The sequence below is a fragment of the Pithys albifrons genome, chromosome 27 (assembly GCF_047495875.1).
Source record: "Pithys albifrons albifrons isolate INPA30051 chromosome 27, PitAlb_v1, whole genome shotgun sequence".
NCBI classification, from domain to species: Eukaryota; Metazoa; Chordata; class Aves; order Passeriformes; family Thamnophilidae; genus Pithys; species Pithys albifrons.
The window spans coordinates 975,059-993,246 of NC_092484.1; the positions used below are offsets into that span (position 1 = coordinate 975,059).

General features: G+C 55.3%; 1 protein-coding gene across 3 annotated transcripts; it reads left to right on the forward strand.

The window, feature by feature from the left end:
* Positions 1-827: 827 nt before the first annotated feature.
* On the forward strand, positions 828-17,207 carry MOB3A (MOB kinase activator 3A). Of its 3 annotated transcripts, XM_071578073.1 has the most exons (5): positions 828-924; positions 12,195-12,263; positions 13,014-13,554; positions 15,181-15,383; positions 16,363-17,207. In XM_071578073.1, the coding sequence occupies exons 3-5, from the start codon at positions 13,137-13,139 to the stop codon at positions 16,390-16,392; spliced, it is 651 nt and encodes a 216-aa protein (XP_071434174.1). In that variant the 5' UTR covers positions 828-924; positions 12,195-12,263; positions 13,014-13,136; the 3' UTR covers positions 16,393-17,207. The 3 variants fall into 3 exon arrangements, with proteins under 3 accessions (XP_071434174.1, XP_071434173.1, XP_071434175.1); XM_071578072.1 differs by lacking the exon at positions 12,195-12,263; XM_071578074.1 differs by lacking the exons at positions 828-924; positions 12,195-12,263 and adding an exon at positions 8,433-8,540.
* The last annotated feature ends 981 nt before the right edge of the window (positions 17,208-18,188 follow it).

Below are 18,188 nucleotides of genomic sequence, written 5' to 3' on the forward strand. Positions count from 1 at the left end.
CAATCCCTGCAAACTGGGGGGGACTGGGACAGAGCTGAGGGGGAACAAAAGATCCTGACGAGCCTGGAAAAGGCCAAAATGCTCCCAAATCCTGAGGAAAAATGACACGAAGTTTGGGAAGGCCCCAGGCCTGAACTCTGAGGTCTTGGAAAGGAGGAACAGCCCTGGAAGAGTCTGGAACCTGAGGAGCTGCAGCACAGGAAGGATCCAGAACCTCCATTGTCCATGGGCAGAGTCTGGTGCCACAATCCCATCCCAAGGGACCTGCAGGGATCCCTCCCTGCCTGTGGTGCCTGCAGGGAGAGCTCAGGACCAGCCTCTGCTCCGGGGAGTTGAGCAACAGAAACTGAGAATTCCACCTGAACACCGGGAGGAAGTAAATAAAATAGAATAAAAGGAAAAATAACAAAAATAAGAAAATCATAAATATAGCAAGAGATAAAAGTAAATAAAACAGAATAAAATAGACAAATAGAATAAAATGAAATAAATAGAATGGAATAAAATAGAAAACCAATAAATAAAATAGAAAACCAATAAATAAAATAGAAAACCAATAAATAAAATAGAAAACCAATAAATAAAATAGAAAACCAATAAAAGCAAATAGAAACGAAAATAAAAACAGAATAAAAGGAAATAAGATGCACAGAATCAAAGAAAATAAAAAATTAAAGCGCAATAAAATATTAGACTAGATTAAAAGAAGACAGCGTGAAATAAACTGGAATAATTCTCTTTTAAACGCAATAAAAACGCGAACTGCCCCTCCCTGTCCCCCCCTCCCGGGGCGCGGCCCCTTTAAGAGGAAGTAGCGCCGGCGGGGGCGGAGCGCGGGAGGCGCGAGCGGCGTGTGCGGCCTCAGTGTGTCCGTCCGTCCGTCTGAGCGGGTGTCCGTCCGCCGGCGGGAGCGCGGCCAGAGAGGTGCGGGGGGCACGGGGGGCTGTGGGGGGGGCACAGAGGGGGCTCAGAGGGACGAGGGGGGTGTGAGAGGGCACAGAGGGGGCTGAGGGGCGTGTGAGGGGGCACAGATGGGGCTGAGGGGGCCGAGGGGGGTGTGAGGGGGCACAGAGAGGGCTGACGGGGGTGTGAGGGAGCAGAGAGGGCTGAAGGGGCACAGAGGAGGCTGAAGGGGGTGTGAGGAGGCACAAAGGGGTGTGAGGGGGCACAGAGGGGGCTGAGGGGCGTGTGAGGTGGCACAGAGGGGGCTGAGGGGGCCGAGGGGGGTGTGAGGGGGCACAGAGGGCTGAAGGGGCACAGAGGAGGCTGAAGGGGGTGTGAGGAGGCACAGAGGGGTGTGAAGGGGCACAGAGGGGGCTGAGGGGCGTGTGAGGGGGCACAGAGGGGGCTCAGCGGGCTGAGGGGTGTGTGAGGGGGCACAGAGGAGGCTGAGAGGTGTGTGAGGGGACCGGACGGGCTGTGAGTGGTCTCTGAGGGGAGCTGAGCGCTCTGAGAGGGAGCACATGGAGGGCTGAGGGGTCTGAGGAGCGTGGGACGGGGCACAGAGGTGTGTGAGGGGTCTGTGGGGTGTGAGGGAGCACTGTGGGGGCTGAGGGGAGCGGAGGGTCTGTGAGGGAGCACGGGGGCCCTGCTGGAGGGGCCTCTGTGGGAAGGGGCCCTGCAGGGGCCCAGGGCGGTCCCCGATTCCAGCCCAGCCCAGCCCGGGGGTCCCGATCCCAGCCTGGGGGTCCCGATCCCCCCGGCCCACCCCACATGTGCCCCCAGCCGAGCCGAGCCCTCCTCGGCCTCGGCGGGACGGGCCGAGCGACCTGTTGAGCCGCATCCACGCGCTGGTTGTTAATTATTGGTGTTAATTATTTGTGTCCCCCTGGATGGGGGGCGATAGCGAGAGAGGACCCCGGAGCTGCGGCCCGGGCTGAGCCCCTGCCCCGGGCGGGGGAGGAGGGACCGGAGCCCCGTCTGAGCCCCGTGGGGTGGGCAGGGCATGGATGGATCAGGGCATGGATGGATCAGGGCACGGGTTTACCTGCTGCAAGATTCACAGGCAACCCAAAAATTTGTAATGAGGGTGGAAAAAGAAAAAAAACATTACAGAAAGCAAAGGGTTTGCTGGAACAACCCTAAAGTTACAGTCTGTAACTTCCCTATTATTCCACTTCTTTCTCCTCGACCTCCTCCTGCCCAGCTAATGCGTGTTTGTGTTGTAGGTAAAGGCTTAGCCCTGAAGTTTAAACTCCTTAATCTCTAAACTGCTCAAGGAATGGGGAGTTTTCCATATTTTTTCAGGTCGTGATGAGCCGTGGCTCAGCTGTCAGGAGGGAGAACTCACGAGGAGAACTTGAAAGGAAACTCTTGCTCTGCTTCTGTCTCTTGCTGTGGGCTCAGGCATCCTGATCTTACAGAGATGTGCAGTACAGTGAGCTCAGCTCCTCCAAAGAAACCCGTGTGAGAAGGACAGAGAAAAAGAAAGGGCAGGGAGTCCTCCAAGGGGAGAGGAAAGAGGATTTGAAGTTGTCCAGTGTGCAGCATTGATGTTTGGGAAAAGCATCTCTGTCACGGACCCTGGTCCTAGTGAAAGGCAAGATTCCCTTTTCCAAGTGCTTAGAGCTGCAGAGTGGCCCCCACTTATTCAATTTCCAGCCTTTTTAAAACCCATTTTCTGGTCTGGAAACCTTTTGCCAAGTTGCAGGGCAGGGAGGGATTTTTGCTGGGATATATGAAACTTCCCCAGCCACCTGTTTCTGGCAGTCCCCAGGGCTTTGTCCTTGCACTCTGCTTCCTCTCCCAGCTTTAGGCTCACATCCAGCTCCCTGTTTGCTGCTGCTCCCTGGACTGTGCATTCCACGTTTCAGATTCACTTTCTGTCTCACTCAGAGGTGAACCTGGGGAGGAGGGTGAGCTCATGACTCTTCAAAATCCTCAGAAAGGGAGGAGAGAAATGCTGGGAGTTCTTGGTGTGGTGGCAAAAGCTGGAGCTGTTGGTTTACACCGAGGAGCTGAGTCCAGGTGCTGTGCAGGGAGTCTGTGCCTGGCTCACCTTGGGGCCCCTGGGCTGCTCTTTTGGATGTGTTATGTGGGGTTTTGCAGGGAACTGTGCCATTCCATGGAAATGGGCTTGGCTGAGGCTTGGGGAGCTTGGAGTGTGCTCAGCATCCTGAGCAAAGTTCTTCCTGACTTCTGCTGCCTCTGGGGCTCTTTGCCAGATGCTTCCAACGTGGCCCTTCCACTGATGGGGTGGGAAGTACCACCTGCACTGGAATGGGTTTATTTAGTCCTGTTTTGGAGGTCAGACTGGCCTGGGGTGTATCACACTTGGTCGCTCCTGCTCCTCTGTAAGGACCAGGGATCTCCATGGCTGCACCACACAAAGGGAAAACGTCCCTTGTGAGCAGTGAAAGTGTCTGGGGTCGGAGCAGAGACATTGCACAACCTCCCCAGTCCTGCCCACAGCACTCAGGTCTGGGAAGGGAATTGCCTTCAGCTTCTGAGTTTTAATTTCTTGTGAGACAGGGGAGTATTTTGTGACTCTTGAGCCATAAATGCTTCTCTAAGTGGCTCCAGAACCAGCTTTGCTGAAGGTTTAGCAGCTTATCTTTAGGAATACGTAATATCCAGCTAATGCTGTCAATGAAGAGTGCACCTTAGGCTGTGCCTTTATCCTGCTTTTTCCAGACACCCCTGGGAGGCCGAGTTATCCCTGGGGCCTGGTGTGTCCTGCTGCCTGCTCCCCTCTGGAGCTGCTGCTGAGCTGGAAATGCTGCTCTGCTCCTGGTGGAGTTGGGTGGATTGTTGTTCTGGGTACCTGAAGCAGCTGGGGAGGCACAGAAGGGAGGGCAGAAGCAGAGAAGGTCAGAGAAAAAACAACAAAGCAACACTTTGCAAGTGTGCAAAGCCAGAGCAAAAAATCCATCGAACTGTGGCAGCTTTGAGTTCCTCCAGAAGACCTGGCTGAGGTCCCAGGGGGCTGGTGCTGTTGTTGTTGAGTCAGTGTGAGATGAGACAGCCGTGGTGAAGCTCCAGACAGTCCTGTGTGTGCCCTGTGCTGATTCTAGGGGAGCCCTGGGACAGAGGATGAGCTGGAGCCACCCCAAACGTGGTTTAGGTTGAGGCAGGAGCTGAGCTGGTCCCGTGGCTGCACTGAAAGGCACTGTGACTTTTCTGCAGGCCTTTCCTGGGGCTGCCTTTGCCTCCTTCTCCTTCCTCTCGCTGTGGCAGGAGGTCATGTGATGTGGTTGGTGTTGGAGTGCTCTCCAGCCCCACATCCGTGGGCTCATTCCATGCCTGGAGCTGTGCTGGCCTGTTGGGTTCCTGCTGTATCTCCTTGCAGGGGAAGAGAGGCCTCGTGGGCATCTCAGTGAGAAACAATCCTGCTGTTCATCCGAGCGCGTGACACGGCGTGGGGAGAAGGGGCGTCTGTCCGTGGGATTGTCCCTGACCTGGGACAGGCTGGCCGTGTGGCCAGCTCGTGCTCCAGCTCAGCCCTGGGGGAGATCCCACCCTTCCTGGGCTCCCAGGGGGAGATCCCACCCTTCCTGGGCTCCCAGGGGGAGATCCCACCCTTCCTGGGCTCCCAGGGGGAGATCCCACCCTTCCTGGGCTCCCAGGGGGAGATCCCACCCTTCCTGGGCTCCCAGGGGGAGATCCCACCCTTCCTGGAGTCCCAGGGGGAGATCCCACACTTCGGGGGATCCCAGGGGGGAGATCCCACACTTCGGGGGATCCCAGGGGGGAGATCCCACACTTCGGGGAATCCCAGGGGGGAGATCCCACCCTTCCTGGGCTCCCGAGGGGAGATCCCACCCTTCCTGGGGTCCCAGGGGGGAGATCCCACCCTTCCTGGGGTCCCAGGGGGAGATCCCACCCTTCCTGGGGTCCCAGGGGGAGATCCCACACTTCCTGGGGTCCCAGGGGGAGATCCCACACTTTGGGGGATCCCAGGGGGGAGATCCCGCCCTTCCTGGGCTCCCGAGGGGAGATCCCGCCCTTCCTGGGGTCCCAGGGGGAGATCCCACCCTTCCTGGAGTCTCAGGGGGAGATCCCACACTTCGGGGGATCCCGGGGGGAGATCCCACCCTTCCTGGGCTCCCAGGGGGAGATCCCACCCTTCCTGGGCTCCCAGGGGGAGATCCCACTCTTCCTGGAGTCCCAGGGGGAGATCCCACACTTTGGGGGATCCCAGGGGGGAGATCCCACACTTCCTGGAGTCCCAGGGGGAGATCCCACCCTCCTGGGGTCCCAGCCTGGCACCACGCTGTTAAAGCAGCACTGTTTGCTGTAGTCATTTCATCATCCTAAAGCAGAATTCGTGCTCCAAACTGGTGTTACCTTTTGCTTGGGTGGGAACAGATCCCAAAGTGAGAGGAGGTGGAACTGCTGTTGGCTCAAAAATATCCCTTTCCAGTAAGGATGATACTGTGGAGGCTGAAAAGCAGGGAGAGATGACCAGCTCAGCTTGGACTCAAATACCACCCTGTTGTTACAGCCCTGTGGTGGGGACAGCCAGGCTGTGGGAGAGTGAGAGACCTTCCCAAAGGAACAGGCTGCAAAGTACAGCCCCTGGGACCTGGAAAAGAGGGAGCTGTTCCTGGCGTGCCTGTCACTGCCCGTGCTTTATCCTCGAAACATTTGTCTGTGCAGTTAACCTGTGTGCTGGAGTCATGACCCAGCCTGTCAGCTTAGCACAGCTCTGCAGAGCCTGCAGGGATCAGCTCTGCCTCCACACGCAGCCTCATCCCTCCAGGATCCGTGGAAACCTTCCAGCAGCTGCTCTGACATTGCAGGAGATGCAGATGTCACGTAAGAGGCAGCAAAGCTGGCCGAGTCAGTGACACCCAGGGCTCCCTGCAGTCACTGCTGTTCCACGGGAACAGCTTGGAATTGCAGCATCTGCTGCCTGACCTTCCCCTTTGGGGCAGGAAGGCAGAGAACACTTATTCTCCCGTGTGGCTTTTCTTCCTTCTGTGGCTGTGGGAAGGAAGGACAGAGGGACAAACCTCACTGGAAATTCAGTCTTCTTGCCTTCCCTCTGCTCTGCCAGGCAGGGTAATCCAGCCTGGCCCACACTTGCTCCTCAGCATCCCCTTTCAGTGCAAGCTGGGTCATCCATACCATCCCTCTTGCCATCACCCTTGGCCTGAGCCCAGAGCCGAGCAATAAACTGCCTGTTGCTCCATGTGCCTGGGATGAATGGTGGCATCTCACTGCTCTCTGCTCCATGCAGGAGCATTTCCACCTGCAGCCAGATGGGCTCTGCCAGAGCTGCTGCCCTTGCCTTCATTGGATCTTCTGCAATCCCAGCTATGGCTGCATTTAACAGGGCTTTTCCCTTTATTCCATAAACTAACTTGACTTTGGAATGGGCAGGAATGGCCTGGCAGGGGCAAAGGAGTTGCCAGTTAAAACCCAAGATAACTATTTTTGGTCTTTTATTATGCTCTTTCCGTTTCTCATGCAGATGGTCATGCAGATGGGGCTCTGCCTCTGCATGGCTTGGAGGCATGTAAAGAGCCTGTCCTGCTCCTAAGCCGGCCTCTTCTCCTAAGCCGGCCTCTTCTCCTAAGCCGGCCTCTTCTCCTAAGCCGGCCTCTTCTCCTAAACCGGCCTCTTCTCCTAAGCCGGCCTCTTCTCCTAAACCGGCCTCTTCTCCTAAGCCGGCCTCTTCTCCTAAATCGGCCTCTTCTCCTAAGCAACACAGCCTCTTTCTGGGAAGGGCTGGGAGATATGGGAAGTGCCCAGAGGATTGATGTCTGTACAGTTTCTTACTTGGGAGTTTCCAAACAGATTGGAATTGCAGGGCCTGGGGGTGGCTGGTGACTGGCAGGACTTTTCTTAAAGCTCACTCTGGTGAAATACAAAAGGCTCTTTGTTTGCCCAGACCTTGGGAATTCAGCATTTCCAATGTGCCCTTAGTTCGGAATGGCTCTGGTTTTGTTGTGAAGGCTGCTGCTAAAGCAGATTCCGAAAGAAAAATGTGGATGTTGTTCTGCAGAGCAGCAGAATTAAAGGGCTGGTGTGTGCTCAGCCTGGGGCTGGAGATGCAGCCGAATCCGAGCTGCTCCTTCTCCAGTAACTTCCAGCAGCTTCTGCTGCCAGGATGGAGCACAGAGGATGGAAAAGGAAGGTGATGCCGAGGGTAACGCCAGGCCTGGCTCTCCTGCAGCAACATGAGCCATCCTGCAGGAGCAAAGGCAGCTTGCAGAGGGGAGGGATTAGCTTTTGGGAAAACATTGGCAGCTCCCTGGGCCGGGAGGCTGGAGCTGGTGCCAGACAGGAAGCGGCTGACGTGGAAGTGCCGGCTGGCCAGGATTATGAATGGCCAGGCTTGTCTGCCAGACACACTCAGCCCTCCTCTTCTTGCCCTGCCCTGCCCGAGGTAAGCACAGGATAGACCTTCGCTCCTCATATCGCAGGTCCATCCTCAGGAGCAGCTGGAAGCCTCATTCCAGGAAGACAAGCCCTCTTGTTGCCAGACTGGCTCTGGGGGCACAGGAACTGGCTGCCATTAGTGCCATCCAGCCCGGCTGCTGGAATTGATCTGGTCCCTGATCTCCGTAGTAAAATCTCTCCTTTGATCACAGAAAACCAGGATAATCCTGCCCTGGGACACTGAGCTAGTGCAGAACAACCATGGGAAGGGATTTGTGAAAGGAGGGGGGTGGAATTAGGGAAAAATGTGTGTGTCTGCCTATCTCTGCTGTTTTGTATGAGTTGCCTGTTTGAAGCTGCTTTTCTTGTTGGTCTTAATCTAAATTCAGGTTTTTAAAGTGCTCAATGCACCCAAGATATCGGGGCTGCTTTATGGAACTTGGGGCTGGGGGTGGGTTGTGTCCCGTGTTGGGAACTCTGGCCTGAGCAACGGAGTTAAGGATCCTGGAAATCATAGAATCGATTGGGGTGGAAAAGACCTCCAAGATCATCAAGTCCAACCCTTGGTCCAACTCCAGTCCCTTTACCAGATCATGGCACTCAGTGCCATGGCCAAGCTCAGTTTCAAAACCTCCAGGGATGGGGAATCCACCCCCTCTCTGGGCAGCCCGTTCCAATCCCTGAGCACTCTCTCTGCAAAGAATTTTTTTCTGATCTTCAGCTTCAATTTCCCCTGGCAGAGCTTGAGCCCCCCTTGTCCTATTGCTGAGTGCCTGGGAGTGACTCAGGGGCTCAGGGAAATGGGATTGTGGCTCCCTCTGCTCCGCGGGGACACAGCTCCTCACCCAAGGGTGCAGCTAAAAGCAGCTGGGCTCGGTGTGATGCCACACTGGTGTCATCTGCAGGGACAGCAGCGCGGCTTCCCCAAAAGGAAACGAGAGGTCCCTGTTTTGAGAGCCGTGCTCTCCCTGTGCTGCCCTGCCGGGAGGCAGCAGGATGTGGCCGCCCCGCGCGGGGGTCACGGGGAGGGAAGTGGCCTCGTGTCTGACCCCTCCCCAGCTGCGGAGCCTCCCGATTGCGGCCGCCCATCAAACGGGGATTTTTTTCCCCTCCTTTGAAAAAGGAAGCTCGGCCTCGGTGCCTGCGAGTGCTCACAGAGGGTCAGGGACAGGCTGAGTGTTTGCCGGAGCGACCTGCCAAGGCCAGGAACGCAGGTAGGAGCTTGCTGACTGCTGCCTTGCTCTTGTTCTCCCCTGGCTTGCTGGGTTTTTCCTGTGTTGATGGTTTTTCCCTGGCTTGCTGGTTTTCCCTGGCTGTTGCTAAATCCCTGTGTGATGTCGGCAGTGGAGGGGAGTGTGGGGCGTTACTTGGCAAGCACTGACGAAGCAGTCATGGGACTCCTGAAGCCTTTTTTAGGCCATTCTGCTGCTGTGGGGAGGGCAGGAGGATCCTGTCAGGAATGCTGCTGCCTCCTGGAAAGCCTTGGGATGGCTCCAGCAGGGCGCAAATGGAGGCAGTTTCCAGGTGTTTCAGAGGAGGTGACTCTTCCCTTTCCAGACTCTGAGCTGCCTGTAGAAGTGACCTAGAGATGGGAAGCATCTTCCTGGGCTTCCTCTGCCCAGAGCTGATGTTGGAGCAAGGGGAGCTCTGTGTGATCCACCATTCCTGGTGAGGGAAGAGGAGTGGTAGGGCAATGCCAACAGCCCTGGCTTACCATCAGCAAACCAGTGTAGGACCAGAGCTGTGGGAGCAGGGAGTCAGAGAGAAAAGAAACTTTGGGAAGGAAAGGGAGGGCCAGATCTCAACACCCCTGGGCAGACACGTCCAGCATAGCACGGAGCTGCACCTCGTGTGCCTCTGGGAGAAGCTGGAGGTGTGTTTGTGCTCCAACAGCCCCTGGCAGGGGCTCCCTGCGGGGCTGTGTGATCTGGAGCAGTGGCCAAGGCCCTCTGGAGCACGGCTGAGCTGGGCTGTGACCTTGGCTGGCTCGAAGGAAGAGTCAACTAAATGGGCTGAGGTTTGTTTGGGGGCGGGGATTGGTTTTTCCCCTCATCTTTGAAGCTTGCAGATACCATCCAGGAGCTTTGCATGTCCCATTTCCCAGATGTCCCTGACCTTTCCTTTCTCTCCTGTGTGGAGGCAGTGTCACTGCTGCCTGCACTGTGACTCCTGCCTGTGGAAGTAGGTGTTGAACAGATGATATCATCTCCAAGCAATGTCAGGGATGCTTTGGTCTCTGCCTCTTTATTTTTTTTTTCCTCGAGCTGAATGTTTCTTTTAGCTCAGTTACAGTCACAGACTATAATTAAATAGGCTGCATCTGCTTGAAGTCTCAGCTACTCATTTTGCTAATGCTTCACACAGATGCTGAATCGACTGAGAGACAATTGCTGCCATGTCAAGATCCCCAGTTCTCATGGATGATTTCTCCATAGGATCAGGAGTTTGTTTGTAGGACAAATACTGCCTCTATACCGAATAAGCTCTGCCCTGCAGAGAGAACCTGACAAATGTGAGTGCTGGACAATCCCCAGCCATATGATGTTTAACAAGTGCTGGATCCTGCCTGGGCCAGGGCAGCCCTGGATGCACGGACAGACTGGGGAGTGAGAGGCTGGAGAGCAGCACCACAGGAAGGGACCAGGGGGTCCTGGGCAGTAGCAAGTTGGATATCAGTCAGCAGAGTGTCCTGGCTGCCCAAAGGGCCATCATGTCCTGGGGGGCATCAGGCCCAACATCACTGGCTGGTGAGGGAGGGGATTGTCCTGCTCTGCTTTGAGCTGGGGCGGCCTCAGCTCAAGTGCTGGAGCAATGTCAGAAGGATCTAAAGCTGTTGGAGAGTGTCCAAAGGAGGGACACAGGGATGGGGAAGGGTCTGAGGAGCAGCTGAGGGCACTGGACACTGAGGGGAGGCTCCTCGGGGGCTGCAGCTCCTCCTGAGGGGAGGTGGAAGGGCAGACACTGAGCTCTGCTCTGGAACCAGGGACAGGACCCAGGGAAAGGCTGGAGCTGTGCCAGGGGGTTGGGATGGATCTCGGGGAAAGGCTCTTCCCTCAGAGGGTGGTAGGCACTGACCAGGCTCTCCAGGGCAGTGGGCACAGCCCCAAGGCTGCCAGAGCTCCAGGAGTGTTTGGGCAATGGGACAGGGACAGGGGGGGATTGTTGAGGTGTCTGTGCAGGGCCAGGGGTTGGACTGGATGATCCCTCTGGGTGCCTTCCAACTCAGGATATTCTATGAAAAGTCTCTCCATCCTGCTCAAATTAGTTTCTTCTGACGTTTGTTTCTTGATGTGTATGGTGAAGCCCAGAGGGTGTTTGGTTTTACTCTGGGGTTTTACCCCATCCTTTTCTGTGCTGGGCCTTGCAGATCCTCCAGAAGAGCAGTGGGAATGGAGTTGTGCTGCACCAGGGATGCTGCTGGTGCTCGGGGAGCTGCGTGGAGGGCGATGCTCCTACCTCCCATGTGGGTGGTTGTGTGAGAGGATGTGTCTTCCTCCATCTGCACTCCAAGGGGTTCATCGCATGCAACAGCCACTCTGGGACTGATTTTCTGCTGAAGCAGCTGCAGCCCCAGCACCTGGTGCCCACATTGCTGGATCTGTGGGGGCTGGTTCCCTGGCACGGCGCAGGGCGGCGGGTGCAGTCCCTGGAGCTTCCGGTGCCGCTCCCGCCGCAGGATGTGGCCAGGCTGTGACACAGCCCCGCAGCCAGCGCTGCCGCAGGGCCCCCACACAGCTTCCTCCCCGGGCTGGGCTGGGACCAAGGGACACGCCTGCCTGCCTGCCTGCCTGCCTGCCTGCCTGCCTGCCTGCCTGCCTGCCTGCCTGCCTGGGCTCTGGGCTTGCCTCCCCCGTGGTGGCTCATGAGGTCACAGCAGCTGTTTAGCAGCAGGAATGCCAGGTTGGACAGGGCTTGGAGCAGCCTGGTGTGGTGGAAGGTGTCCCTGCCCGTGGAAAGTGTCCCTGCCCGTGGAAGGTGTCCCTGCCCGTGGCAGGGGGTGGAACTGGATGATCTTTAAGGTTCCTTCCAGCTGAAACCATTCCATATGAAATGTGTGCCATGGATCTTGAGATTAGCTCCGTTGGTTAGAGCATGGTGCTAATGAGGCCAAGGTTGTGGGTTCAATCCCCACATGGGCCATTCACTTTAAGAACTGGACTTAATTATCCTTGTGGGTCCCTTCCAGTGTATTCTGTGATTCATCTCCCAACCCAAAGAGGATCCCACTGAACCACATTTTGGTTACTCCCAGCTCATGTCGTGGCCCATGTTGCAACAGGAGTTTGGATCTCTCTGCTCCTGCACGGAAGAGGTTACTGAGCCCATTCCCGCAGAAAGTGTTGAGCCTGTTCTTAGTGGAATAAACTGGAGTGGTTTGGGGTTTCTTCCTCACTGTAATTAAACAAGAAAACAAGAGGCCTTGGCTTAAAGCTTTTTAATCTTTCTCCAGAGAAGAACTGCTGATTAGCATTGTGGCATCTGTTAGGGACGGGCTGGATTGCAGTGATGGCAGTCATGACCTTGACTTTGGGATCTTCTTCCCAACATTTGAGGACACTGTTTACCTATTGGAACAACACTCTGGCTCCATATAAATCTAAGTAGATTCTGCTTAGTGAAAGGGGTTTGTTTTCTTCCTTAGTTATAAAATTATGGAAATATATTTGTGCTATTTAAGGCATCAGCTTAATTTCTGTTACTTTATTCATTTCTGTCCAGCACATGTAAAATAACATTTTTGGTACACAAAGCTTTCTGCCTTAAGTCTCCATCAAAGAACAGCCTGACACAAATTCTGCAAGGGGCTGGATTTGGGAACAAAGGAGGTATAATTAGCTACAGATAAACAGAGCTGTGTTTCTCCTCAGCATCCCTTCAGATCCTTGCCTGGGTCTCACACTTGGAGCTGATTCTTTTCCACAGACTGGAAGAGGAAGGTGAGCTTTCCCTCATCTTCCAGCTTTCAACTTGAAGTGAACTAAACTGAAGTGAAAAATATGTTTCTGGTCTGTGTGCACCTGCAGAAAAGGCTGTGGCTGCTCTCAGGGCTGGTGTTATTTCAGGGTATTTGCTTTCTGGGTGCTGAGCTGTGACTTCTTCTGCTCGTTCCCCTCTGCTCTTTGGTTCCCATCTGTTGCCCTCTCACTGCCTGCCCTGGTGGCTGCTCTACTCTGGTGGGGCTGTCTGGCACCAGCTCTGAACAGTTCCGTGGGTTGGCATGACCTGATCTTTTAGGCAGGTTTGTTCCCAAGGCAGGGAAGCACAGGGGAAAAGTCAGATCCAGGGGAAACCCAACTGGTTTTACCCTTTTTTGGTGCATTGGAGCTGAGCAGGTGATGGAGTTGCTCTTTGTTTCTGTGGGATTTGGGCTCTTGGTGCAGTGATGTCAGTGTGGGTGGCAGCCACCTCCCAAGGCTGTGGGGCCTGTTCCCTCATTCCCACATGGAATGTGGTGGGAGTTCTTTCAAGGCTGGCTCCATTCAGCCCAGGTCACCCCAACAGCCCCTCAGCTCCAGCTGGGCTGGGCTGGGAAGGGAAGGGGGAGGAAGGAAAGCTGGTGTGGGCTCCCCACTCAAATGTGGGGCAAGGGCCCAGATGGTATCCCAGATCTCTTCCTATGGGATTTAGACAAGGTTTCCTGTTGAGAGAGCTGCTCCTAATCACTGCCCTTCTGTGCTGTGTTGCAGATCAGGACCAGATGAGCAGAGGGAGGTGTCTGTGAAGAGCAGAGTCGCCCCAGCCGTGCCCCGGGAAGTGTCCCGGCCTCCGGCTGTCACCGCTGCGGCCCCGAACGGCGAGAGGAGGGGAACATGTCCCACGCCCTCAAGCAGGTGTTCAATAAAGACAAAACCTTCCGGCCCAAGCGCAAGTTCGAGCCGGGGACGCAGCGGTTCGAGCTGCACAAGAAGGCTCAGGCCTCGCTCAACGCCGGGCTGGACCTGAAGGTGGCCGTGCAGCTGCCGCCGGGCGAGGAGCAGAACGACTGGGTGGCCGTGCACGTCGTGGACTTCTTCAACCGCATCAACCTGATCTACGGCACCATCAGTGACTATTGCACCGAGCAGTCCTGCCCCGTCATGTCGGGAGGGCCCAAGTACGAGTACCGGTGGCAGGACGAGCACAAGTACCGCAAACCCACCGCCCTGTCCGCGCCCCAGTACATGAACCTGCTCATGGACTGGATCGAGGTGCAGATCAACAACGAGGACATCTTCCCCACTAACGTTGGTGAGTGTGGGTAGAGCTGTGGCTGGGTGGGAGGAGGTGGGTGCAGAGCCTTCTCCTGGAGCCCTCGGGTCCTGTTTCTGTTCAGGAGATGCTGCACAGCTGTTTCCTTCTGTGCTGCTCAGAGGAGCTTTTCCCTGGTTCCTCTGCAGAGCTAAAATACCTGTGTCTGCACCAGATCCCACATGGAGTCATGGATACCCTGAGGAAAGCCAAGCTGAGCCCAGGCAGTGCAGACAGGAGGCTGCCCTTAGAGCACAGGCTCTGGGGTGGCTCATGTTGGACATGGTCTCCTGCAGGATGGCTCTCCTGGAGCTCATTGCCACTCTGGCTCTGGGCCCTGTGTCACCTGGTGATGGTGCCACGTGCCATAATCAGCCCTTTGTTATTAGAGGCTGCTTTGGCTGCCTCTGCCCCTCCAGAGAGGTTGGATGCTGGCACAGGCCTGGAGGGAGGGGCCATGTTTCATCTACTGCCAGGGCCCTGGAAAGGAGAATTTGGCCTAAGACACCTCAATGTGCATATCCAGACACAGCTTCTCTGGCTTCAGGGTGGAGATTGCTGGTTTTATTTATTTTGTGTTGAAGATGGGAGAATTCAGCCCCTAAAGCAAGTAAACACAACTGAGCCCATGCAGAGCTTCCATCTTCTGGGATGCAGGAGACAAAGTGCAGCAAAACTGCCTCCCTCCTGCCCTGGCATTCATCCTGTTGGAGCTGTGACAGGATGCAGTTGGCCCCTGCTTGAGGCATGTCTGCCACTGGAGCTCCTCCACTGGAACAAAATGCTGCTTCACCCTGGTGTGGAGTGGGCAGAGGGGGGAGGAGGGCCATGAACAGCCAGTTTTGAGAGAGCTGAAACACCAAACCCCTCCCCAGCTGTTCTGTCACTGCCTGTGCAGGGCCCTGGGGACCACACTGGGGGTGTTGGTTCTGTTCTGGAGGCAGGATGAGCTTCCCACAGCACCAGGGTTGTAGTTGGGGTTTTTTCAGCTGTTACTGTTTTCAGCTGAGCTTTGACCAAGTCCCTCCCCCTTAACACCGACTGAGGTGTTGCAGTTCTGGCTGAGCATTGAAAGGGTTTAACTCGTCCTTGTTCCTCCAGGAACAGCCTGTGTGGACTTTACACCCTGATATCCCACGGAGGTGCTGGATGGCCAAACCCCCCCTGCTGTCAGGGCCTGCCCAAACACAGACCTGGTGCCTTTGAAGAGGACCTTAAAGGCTTTAATTTTTAACCAAAGAGCTAAAGACATATCAAAATAAGGGATAGCTGTGGGGAGGTAACAACACCAACCCTTTCCTTTGGGAATTTGCTTGGTCATATCTAGTGTTTTGCACTGTTTATGTAAATATGTTGAACAGGAGTAGAAGAAAACTCAAGACTGAAACAGCTGGTGGTAATCTGGGCTCTGCTTTCAGCACTTCAGCAGTGCAGCACTCTGTCACTTAAAAAATCCACACTTTTGAAAAATCTGATCCAAAAGAAAGCAAAAAGGAGAGGGGAATGGACATTGCCAGGGACAAAAGCCCCTTTGTCTCAATTTGTCCATTTTACTGATTTATTTTAGCTCCAAGGAACCAGTTTTAACTAGACTTAAGATTTCTCATGGCCATTCTTCCCTTCCAGGTACTCCCTTCCCCAAGAATTTCCTCCCAGTGGTGAAGAAGATTCTCTCCAGGCTATTCCGGGTCTTTGTCCACGTCTACATCCACCACTTTGACAGGATCACCCAGATGGGCTCGGAAGCCCACGTGAACACCTGCTACAAGCACTTTTACTACTTTGTGAAAGAGTTCAATCTCATAGACACCAAGGAGCTGGAGCCTCTGGTGAGTGTCTGGGTGAGCTCAGTGTACACAGGGGGCTGTGGGGAAGCACAGAGGTCTTTGGTACCTTCTCAGAAGGTCCCACCTCAAATCCTGTGTCCAGCTCTGGGCCCCTCACTCCAGGAAAGACATTGAGAGGCTGGAGCATGTCCAGGGCAGGGAATGGAGCTGGGGAAGGGGCAGGAGGAGCTGGGGGGGGCTCAGCCTGGAGAAAAGGAGGTTCAGGGGGGACCTTCTCACTCTACAACTCCCTGACAGGAGCAGGGAGCCAGGTGGGGTCAGGCTGTGCTCCAGGGAACAACAGGATATGAGGAAATGGCCTCAAGTTGTGCCAGGGAAGGTTATGGTTGGATATTAGGAAAAATTTCTTCACAGAAAGGGTTGTAAAGCATTGCCCCAGCTGCCCAGGGCTGTGGTGGAGTCCCCATCCCTGGGAGTATTCAAAAAATGTGTGGATGTGACACTTGGGGACATGGGTTAGTGGTGACACAGCAGTGCTGGGGGAATGATTGGAGCCAATGGTCTTGGGATCTTTTCCAACCTTAATGATTCTGTGATTCTCTTCTAATCCTGGTTGCCGAAATTCAGGACCACTTGGCCTTGCAGTTTGCCTGTCAGGAAACTGGGAGTCAGGACGTGCAGGCACAGCCCAGCAGGGGCCTTTGGGCAGTGTCTGGGGGTGTTGACTTGTTCTCCAGCAGCCTCCTCATAGTCCCAGTAGCTGGTTTGCCTCGTCTGGGGGCCCTGACTGGTCCCAGCACTGTCAGCCATCTGGACACAGATGGATAAACCCCCCGGGGTGTCCTGGGGAATGGTGGGGGGAACAGGGCCCTGCCCACACTGGAGCTCTGGACAGCAGTGTCACCCCAGGCTTGAGAAGGGTATTGACAGCTAAACACAGGGGGGGTTTCTTCATCCACACCCTCACCTGGCAGCCTGGATCCTCCTTCACAATCCCTTGTCTTCTCTGTCCCTTTGACAGAAGGAAATGACCTCCCGGATGTGCCACTGAGCTCAGACCTTCCTGCTCCCACCTCCGAGGGCTCTGAGCCCTGCTCCCATATTGAAGACATGATTCAAGGGGAGAACAGAGACATTTTGTTAAGAAATTATATATTTTTAATGAGTTTCAATGTAAAACTGTGATGTTGCAGGAATATTTTTTTAAAGATGCTCTAGATTAACTAGTTTTTTATAGTAATTTCTATAAAAAAAAGAGAAAATATTTTGAGGGCCATTTGATGGGAATGTTTGCTCTCAGAAGGGGGAAGAGCTGCCCAGAGCTGCCTCTTCACTGTGCCCCAGGTGAGCTGAGCCAGATGCTCCAGACAGAGCCATGTCATGGAGCTGGTGCTGCCATGGAAGCAGTACTTCCCTCGGGGCACCCCCTGCCCACTGGGGAGGAAATGCTGGTGTCCCTGGATCCCTGGGGTCCTGTTTGGTTCCAGCACCTCCTCCACTGGCTGGGAGTCCAGGCTTTGGGCAGAGCTGCTTTGTGCCCACCTGTGCCCAAGGCTTGGCCCTCCGTGTGCTGCCTCTGAAGGAGCTGGGTCTGGGTTTCTCCCATGGCTGCTGCTGCTGCTGGAGCCAGTGCTGTTGGAATCTGGCCTCGTGTCTGTGCCCAGCCCTGAGTTGAGCTGTCCAGGTGCAGCTCAGCACTGTCCCCACAGGGATCCACACTGGCAGCACTGGGCCAAGCTGTGCCTCATGGAAGTGAGCAGAGGGACAGGCATGGGGAATTCTTCTCCATCACCTCCATTCCCATCACCTTGTGGTACGCTGACCCTGCCAGGAAGGAATGGGCTGCTCCCCCTCCAGCCTCGCTGGCTGTGGGGATCACATCCTGCTTCCCATCAGGGTACAGAGCCCTCTCCCTCTTCCCAGTGTGCCCATCTGGGACCAAAATCTCTGGTGTGCAGCCAGAGCGCCCTGGCCTTGCCTGCTGCTTGCATGGTGAGAGCTCCCAGTGCCTCCAGGTAGGTACCTATGACTGGGACCAGTATGAGAAAAGGTTCCTATGAACAGTGACCAAACTACCACTCACCACTTCTTCCTTCCCAAGTGTCCCTGTGCCCTGGGATCTCTGTACATACGTGACTCTTGTTGCTCGTCCCATCGCTGGGACTCTCATACAAACACCACTCTTGCTCTGGAATGGAACCAATAAATTATGTTGTATTTACACAGCACATGCCGGTCACTGAGCGTCTCATGATTGCACCTTTGCCAGAGCCTCCCTATCAGCAAAGCAAACATGGGGGGTGTTTGGGGAGCTGTGCCGGAGAGCTGGGAGCTTGTGGGTGGGGTGAGAGTGGTTGGGCTCCTCTTGCTCTCCAGGTGCTGTTCCAAGCCCAGCACTGGTTCCCAGGGCCGTGGGACAGGCACTGGAGCTCCATCACCAGCCCGGGATTGTCCTGACGTGTCTGCAGTGTCCCTGTACCCAAGGGTTGAACTGTTCTTCCAGCCCGGGTTTGTCCTGACGTGTCTTTGCAGTGTCCCTGTACCCAAGGGTTGAACTGTTCTCCCAGCTCTGGAACTCGGGGGGAAGTGTGCAGGGGAGGGGAATTCCAGCCATCCAGTGTGCCAAGGAGCTCTGTGCTGCCGTGGGAAGGAGCTGAGGTCGCAGCTGTCAAGGCTGATGGACTAAATGGGGAAAAACTCTGCATTTGGGGTCTATGTTATTTTCCTGGCCAGGAGGGCAGTGAAGGGCTCGCCTGTTCCCTGCCTGCAGCAACAGCTCCTGCCCGTTCCTCTGCACAGTGGAGGTGCTTGGCCCTGCTGAGCACCCTCCAGCCCCTCTCCCAGTGT

Excerpts from the sequence above, each read along its gene's own strand:
- MOB3A (XM_071578073.1), top strand. The coding sequence starts at position 13,137 with ATGTCCCACGCCCTCAAGCAGGTGTTCAATAAAGACAAAACCTTCCGG. Across the intron at positions 13,555-15,180 it reads CATCTTCCCCACTAACGTTG|GTACTCCCTTCCCCAAGAAT; the intron begins GTGAGTGTGGGT and ends CTTCCCTTCCAG. Across the intron at positions 15,384-16,362 it reads CCAAGGAGCTGGAGCCTCTG|AAGGAAATGACCTCCCGGAT; the intron begins GTGAGTGTCTGG and ends TCCCTTTGACAG.